The sequence below is a fragment of the Trachurus japonicus genome, chromosome 24 (assembly GCF_045865225.1).
Source record: "Trachurus japonicus isolate A0001 chromosome 24, Traja_1.0".
Lineage (NCBI taxonomy): Eukaryota > Metazoa > Chordata > Actinopteri > Carangiformes > Carangidae > Trachurus > Trachurus japonicus.
In genome coordinates this window covers 13138037-13145610 of record NC_140930.1, presented here as the reverse complement: position 1 = coordinate 13145610, position 7574 = coordinate 13138037, and the positions used below count along the sequence as shown (strand labels likewise).

Genomic DNA, 7574 nt, shown 5'->3' with positions numbered 1-7574 from the left:
GATACGATAAATGTTTTCTCCTCGGCTCAGAGCAGAGCAGAGGGACTGACAGACCCGTGTTTCAGACCAAACACTCTATGTAAGTGATTGCTGTCGGAAGATATAACTATTTAAGACTTATATTAACACAAATATATCACTTACTTCTGCTTTAACACAAACATTCTGCTTACTTCTGCTTTAAATTAGGGGTGCCTGACCCCTGGTATAGTTTTTATAATTGTGTGTCCTCTCGTGCACTCCCGCAGCGGGGCGCTACGACACAGGAAGTCGTGTGAACCACAGAGAGAAGAAGGAGAAGAAGAAGAAGGCTAGCATGCTTAGCCCAGGCTAGCTAGTTAGCTCGACTGGTGTCTGTTGTGGATCAAAACAAAACGGACTCAAAGGGAAAAGAAAGAGGGGGGGAAAAAACCCTGTTGTTTTCGGGATGCTGCTGCTGATCCGCGGAGAGTCTTTACTAACATACAAGCGGTGTGTTTTTGCCTGCCGGCCAGGTCAGGAGCTTGACCGGGCATAAGATCCGTTGGATGATCTCGGGTGAAGCAGCAGCTGCGAGGCCTTGAGGCCGCGGTGCTCGAGTGAACCACAGCCGGAGATAGTCGCGGTCTGACCGGGAGGGGAGGTGAGCTACCTACCGCCCCACCAACCAACCAACCAGCGACTCATTGCACCGAAACCTGCTTCTCCTCCTCCTTCCTCCTCCTTCTCCTTCCTCCCCCCTGACTCCTGAACACCATGGCACACACCGGACCTCCTTCACGGTGGCGGAACTGTCCCAGACGAGGACAACCGGTGGCAGGTGAGCGCAGAAACGAATAAACCAGCTGGTAACGGCTAATGCTAATGCTAATGCTAGCTCAGCTCTGTGATACAGGAGCAACATGATGATGATGATGAATGATATATCTAAAACCTTATAACCTGCTTTTAATCACAAATTGTATTTTATTTCCTCCGATTTTACAAACTGCGTATAGCTGCTGAGCTGTTATCTGGTCTACTATCAGGCATGAAAGATATTATTGCTAAGGCTAGCATCACAAAATGGCAATGTTAAGTGGATTATATCGTAGTCTATAACATGAGGCCAGTTTATTATAATAAAATGAGGCTGCGGTGTGGATTTGGGAAGGCAAATTAATTAAATGACATTAATGAATGTATAAAGTGAAATTTGCTTTCTAATCGGTGTGTACGTTTTTAATTTTTCAGTGAATCCATCGTGTTGTTTTTAAACGGAGTTCAGTGTGATATTTTATTCAGGCGCGCTTTGCCCAGCCTGACCTGGCACCTGTGGCTAACGGGTTGTCAAAGCTAAACTGAGCCGTAATTTACTTTAATAACTATAAATCGGATAAATCTTTAACTTAATATACCCAGAAGTAAAAAAGTAAAAGAAGAAATGAGGGGTTGAGCAGAGTAGTGCTGAGTTGGTTAGCTTCTCCTTCGTTGTCGAGGCGTCACGTGTCAAAACAAACCGGAGCCTGTCGCGTGGCGAGCAGCAGCAGCAGCAGCAGCAGCAGCAGCAGCAGCAGCAGCAGCAGCAGCAGCAGCTGGGTCTGTGTTTGTCCATGGTGGTTATATTCCTTTCTATCAAAAACCTGTGTGTGTTTCTGTCTGTACGTGTTTGTTTGGACAACAACATTGCCAGCCAGCCAGACGCATCTCCACTTACGTTTGCGTTTCACCAGAGCACCAATTTAGACAGGTGTTCAGTTTCAAGGCAGGAACATGTTGTTTCCCTTGGTGCAGGCCGAAGGGCCCCAGACTCAAAGATCTGCATCAATTTATTGATCACAAATCTGTTTTAAATCCTGACCAACTATGTAAACAACAAGTGTCATCAGCAATGTCAGGTCTGCAGTCTTCCTCCAGGTCTCCTAGTGATAGATTATATGAATTTGAGTTTTGAGTTTTACATCTGAATTGTTTTAGTTTATATTGTGGTCTTTTTTTCTCCTTATGTGAAGTCATGTATACACAGAATATTGTCCTTGTATGAGGTCATGTTATTTTAACATAGGATAGCTTTTAGGCTGCAACAAGCAATATGTTCATTAACTGCCAAATGCTTGTTTTGTGTTTGTGTATGACATGTCAGAAAGTGTAGTGAAAAAAAAGTTAACATATTTGAATGTCTTGTGTAGTCTGACCAGCTGTCAAAAATGCTGAATTTACTGTCACTGCAAACAAGACATAGCAAGTGTGTCACTTTTTTTTGGCATTTATCCTTTTGATCAGACTTACGTCATTGAACATGTTTTTCTGTTCATCAGCCAATCAATTGATCAATATTTCATTTCACCTCTAGAGAGCTGGTTGGTTTCCAGGGTGCAGGGTAAATAATGAAATTGCCATATGTAATCAGAGTCAAAAGAAAAACAAATCCTCCCCCTCTGTGACCACACTGTGTTTGTCAGTTGATCAAATTTAGATAATTGTTTTTCTATTATTTTTAAAATTTGATTTGGTATGGTAAAGAGTGGTTATCATGGCAACTGGGGACAAAATGTGAAACTCTATTAGACCGGGCTTTGCAGCACTCTGCAATAAAATAATCAATGAAACGCATTAGTAGTGCAGAGGTTTTGAACTGTAAGACAAATGGTTCATTGCTTTTTTTTTCCCTCACAGGAAAATTCCTGCCTATGAAAACAATGTTGGGTCCCAGATATGATGAGCAAGTTGCAGAGGAGAACAGGTTTCACCCGAGCATGCTGTCCAACTTCTTAAAAAGTCTAAAAGTAAGTAACTCCACATTCGGTGACTGAAGCTCTGAGGGAAAAACTCAACTCCTGAAAATCCCATGACTCACCTTGTCGTCTGTTTTTGTTTCTTCCTCCAGGTGAAGATGGGTTTGCTTGTGGATTTGACGAACACTACTCGCTTTTACGACCGCAACGACATTGAAAAAGAAAGCATAAAATACGTGAAGCTTCAGTGTAAAGGGTACGTACGGGGGCCAAGTCGCTGCCTTGAGTTGAAGTAATCGTTTTGCTGTTGCTCATCTAGAGGTGAAGTATTAACTCTGATGTCATTCTGTCTTTGCTCCAGTCACGGGGAATGTCCTTCGAAAGAGACGACCGCCATGTTCATCACGCTGTGCGAACACTTTATGGAGAAGAATCCCACAGAACTGATAGGTAAGCAAACCCTCCGCTCCACAGTGACAGAAACCACGGTTACATGTCTGTGAACAAGCTCTTGTATCACAGCCTTGGGACGTCTGGAGTTAATGTTCTGGAGAGATATGAAATGGTAGAGTTGAGATTATTGTGACCGTATTTACTGTGTGTTACATCCTTGAATTGGAGGGTTAGGCTGAAAAACCTATTACTACGTGCTTTTATTCGGCACTTAGCTCCTTCCTCTTTGGTTTTACTGCATTTCTTATGTAATAATATGAACCAACCCTTTTTGAATATCTGGAAATTATGGACTAATCGGTCACCCTATGTGACCTTGATGTCATGGATGAAAGCAGAACTTATTTTTATTATGTCCTTGATACATTTTTGAGTTTTGTTCAGTCTTTGATAAGCAAAGGATTTACTTGTAAAGGTTTAGTAAGTAGGTAATGGTGAGCTTTAGTTCAACAGTGACTAAAATGGTCAAAATCAGTGTTGAAGAGCTTCAGGGTTTTATGTTTGTTAACGTCCAACGATGATACATTGAAAACAGTAGAAAACCGTCGGCCTTCGTCTGCCTCTCAGCTCCTAAAAATCCAGTTGAAGCGACTAAAACCCATTTAGGTTTTCTGTGTTTTGCCTCTGCTCAAGGAAGAATATGAGGATGCATAAAAGTAGACCTTCAGTGGATATAAAACCAGTCGGGAGTGTAAATGACTTTGCACTGTGAATCATTTTCCTCAGACTGTAGGAAGAGGTTTGCCTCAGCGATAACTCATTTATATTTGTTGTGATGTTTCACCACCCCACAGATTTCCACTCTCCGCTGGCACTCGAGCCTCCAGTTATCAGGCTCAGCGTGAATCTTAATGTCGGAATAAACGTCTCAGAAACCTTGAATCTTAAGTAGAAGCACCTGCAGCACCTCCGCTTGATTTCTGAGAACATTTACTGTCTCTCGGTGTTCGGTAAACACTAATGTTTTACTGAGCAGGCTGTCATTTAATACATTTAGTCACTATGTGATATTCCTAAGTAGCCTAAAGTGTCCTCAAATACCAACTATACATTATATTAATAGGACATTTATTGTCGTGGCTCTGTATCCCACAATTTCAGTTTAATTTGAAAGGTTTGTTTGCTCTGTCCTTTTACACAGAAGTTAAATTACTGAGCACTTTTAATGACTTAAAACTGATGCAGAATGTCAAAAGGCACTGATATGATTATAGTGAATTGGTTTACAAACATTGTGCAACTTGAATTTAACAGAACTGTTTTCATTCAGTTTCTGATTTTATTTTGTTACTATGCTAAGTAAGTAAATACATTCATTCAAATTACACCATAAATCCAGTTTATGGTGCAGCAGTTTGTACTTGATACTTGACTGTAATTGAGACTACATTTATTTCTATTGTGAAAGAAGATTTTTGAATTTGATCGACTGAAAAATCTTGTGAATGCACCTTGACCTGAGGTTTTATGTTGGCAAAGAGCATCTAACATTTATATTTTAATATTTGTCCATCAAGTGATGAACTACAGTGGCCTATGAGCAGCATTGCCCTGTGTGTCCAGCAGAGAGCAGCCTTACTCTACAGTTGGATCAGTGCAAATTAAAGTCAGATAAGCTGCTGTGGTTATTTTCACTTGTTTCACATTTATCTTCTTTTCACTTATACTCATCGTCTCTTAACTTCAGACTGTTTCCCAGTGCAGCCAGTCGCCTGCTGACGGCCACAGAGTCACTGTGTGTTAGAGCTGGAGGTCAAACGGCTGTATCATGTTGCTCAGTCAGGACACATTTCGTCCCTCGAGTCGAGCCCCATTTGCATTTCTCCAAACGTGCATGGCCGTTAAACAAATGTCCTTCAGAAAACAGTTTCGTTTTCAATTCACCAGTTTTTTTTGCTTTTTGCTTTTATAAATATGTAGGAGTTTCACATGAGACTCAGCTCCTCTCTCCCACTGAGTGCACTGTGTAGGTGATTTCTAGGTGAAACGTGGCTCAATCAGTTTGGTTAAAAGTTAATATGTAGGCAGATTCTTTTTCTTTTTTTTTGCAGCTCCAACTGTTTTGTATTTTCTTTTTCAATCACATTGAAATTGTATATCTACATCTATCCATTACTCAGCATATCATTAAAAGCTGAAATGTTTCAGTCTACGCTTCTCATAAGTGAAGGTAATATGAATGGCATCATGCTGATTGCTCAGTGTTGATGTTTTCATGCATATGTAATACTTTCCACCCTGCACAGGAGATGCTGCATATACAGAGGAATATTGCAGTGCATTCAAGTCCAATATACCAGTATTAGTTTATCAGAGATGTATTGGTATCAGTATGTCGGTCATCCAACCTTGCAGGTTTTGGTTTCTGTGAGTGTTCACCTGAAGTTTGCATTTGCAATAGCCATTTTTTATTCATGCACCAAGAAATCAGTCAGAAGAGAGCCTCAGAACTGCAGATACATCTTATCATGAACATCAAAACTATACAACACGGGTGTGAATGTGTAAAATAGAGAAGAAAATTGTGCTTATTCCAGTTTATCCACTCAGTAGGTAGGCAGGTGCACAGACTGATGTAGTCTAATCCAGCTGCTAATCCTCCCCGCATGAAAGTTGTTTTGTTCAGCTTTTGTTAAAACTGTTTTAGAGACATGTTGATTCAATTGTATGATCGCAGAGGGGCGTCTTGTGTTATTTAGTTGTCAAAACAACAGAAACACCTGTCAGTAAAACGCCAGCAAATCCACTACAAACGGCGCCACGGAGTGCAGCCTCGACAAATCCCCCAAAACAGTTTCATTAATTGTATTGAATTGAATTTATTTTAGTTGCGAGTATTCAAAAGAATCCTCACGTGCAATTAAAATGAACAATTTGGTTCTCTCTCTCTCTTATTTGCATTCGTTCTGTTTTTTGAACATCTTGCTCTTTATTTTTTAGTTAGTTTGAAATGATACTCAGCTGTGACAATGCGCCCAAAGGCAGCTTGAGGGACGCCATCAAGTGCACATGGGATGGGATATTGGAAGTGTGCTTTCACGCCGCAGACAGCAGGGCGCTCTCTCCTACCTCCCTCTAGCGTCTGGTCTGCTAATCCTCCCGCTCAGACCCGCTCCTCCTTTACCTACTGACTGCTGCCTGGCCTCGGGAAGCAGAGCGCTCAGACGTCGCAAGCAGCAGAATGTGTGAATGTCATGTGCCGCCTTTTGTCCAGCCGGTCATTAGGGCTTTGTTGTCCTGACGATACGCGCGTTCCAGATTAGACAGTTGGGTCGGTAAAACGTGACCCCCCCCCCCCACCTCCCCCTCGTCCTCTGACACCGCTTCGTTCTGTCTTCATTAGCGCTGGTGTTGCCAGGCAAACGTCCTGTGCAGCGGAAGCATGAGAGTCAGATGCTTTTTTGGTTTTACAGGTTTTTGTGTGTAGTTGTAACTCTGCTTTGCACCTGCTTGTTTTGGGAGAACGCCACTTTCTCCGAGGGGCTGTGGCTCCGAGTCCAGTCCTCTACAGAAGCTGTTTTAAAGGGATAGTTCACCCAAAATTCAAATTTCACTCATTATCTACTCACCCTCATGTCAACTAAGAGCTGTGAGAAGTCCTCCGTGCCTTCTCTGAGTTACGTGGGGGTCTGTCCATATAATGCTTGTGAATGGATACCACTTTTCTTCGTCCAAAAAGACACACCAAAAAACATCCAAATACCTCCATACTGCTCGTCTGTAATGTCCCTCTTGTACTGAAGCCCCAACATGAGAAATTGTTCCGCCGGTCAGTGCAAATCACGCGAGATTTGCACTGACACAGGAAGAGCAGTGAACTGAGACACTGGGAGCTTCCGCTACAAACAAGCTTAAAATATAGACTTATTAAATTTTTTTCGGAACAATTTCTCATGTCGGGGCTTCAATACAAGAGGGACATTACAGACGAGCACTATGGAGGTATTTGGATGTTTCTTGGTGTGTCTTTTTGGACGAAGAAAAGTGGTATCCATTCACAACCATTATATGGACAAATACTGCTATGCCGAGACCCCCCGTAACTCAGAGAAGGCACGGAGGACTCTGAAAATTCTCCCAGCCCTTAGTTGACATGAGGGTGAGTAGATAATGAGTGAAATTTGAATTTTGGGTGAACTATCCCTTTAAAGAGCTGTTTTTGTTTTCTCCCTTGCTCCCCTTGTCATCCACTCTTTATCTCCTGAATGTTTCATCAATTTCTAGGTTTCTTCTGTGTGTCAGGGTGTCAGTCGGACTGTTTTTTTTGTTTTTTTTTGATGTGGGTATAAAGGCAGGGGCTGCCTGCGAGGCTTTTGATTGTGTGACTCAATCAAAACAGCCTTCGCACATCTCAGAGAGACCTGACGTTATTGATGTGAGAGGAGAACTCTGTGCTGAACCACCACCCGCTGTCGAAACTGTGACGCC

At 42.1% G+C, this 7574-nt stretch overlaps 1 protein-coding gene across 1 annotated transcript in view; it reads left to right on the top strand.

Annotated features, from left to right (window-relative positions):
* Window positions 1-300: 300 nt before the first annotated feature.
* The window catches only part of rngtt (RNA guanylyltransferase and 5'-phosphatase), a 111531-nt gene continuing 104257 nt past the window's right edge, over window positions 301-7574 (top strand). Inside the window, exons 1-4 of the mRNA XM_085770375.1 lie at window positions 301-799; window positions 2635-2744; window positions 2846-2949; window positions 3055-3143. Of these exons, the coding sequence (XP_085626501.1) occupies window positions 736-799; window positions 2635-2744; window positions 2846-2949; window positions 3055-3143 (367 nt within the window). The 5' untranslated portion in view covers window positions 301-735. The remainder of the gene's footprint in view (window positions 800-2634; window positions 2745-2845; window positions 2950-3054; window positions 3144-7574) is intronic.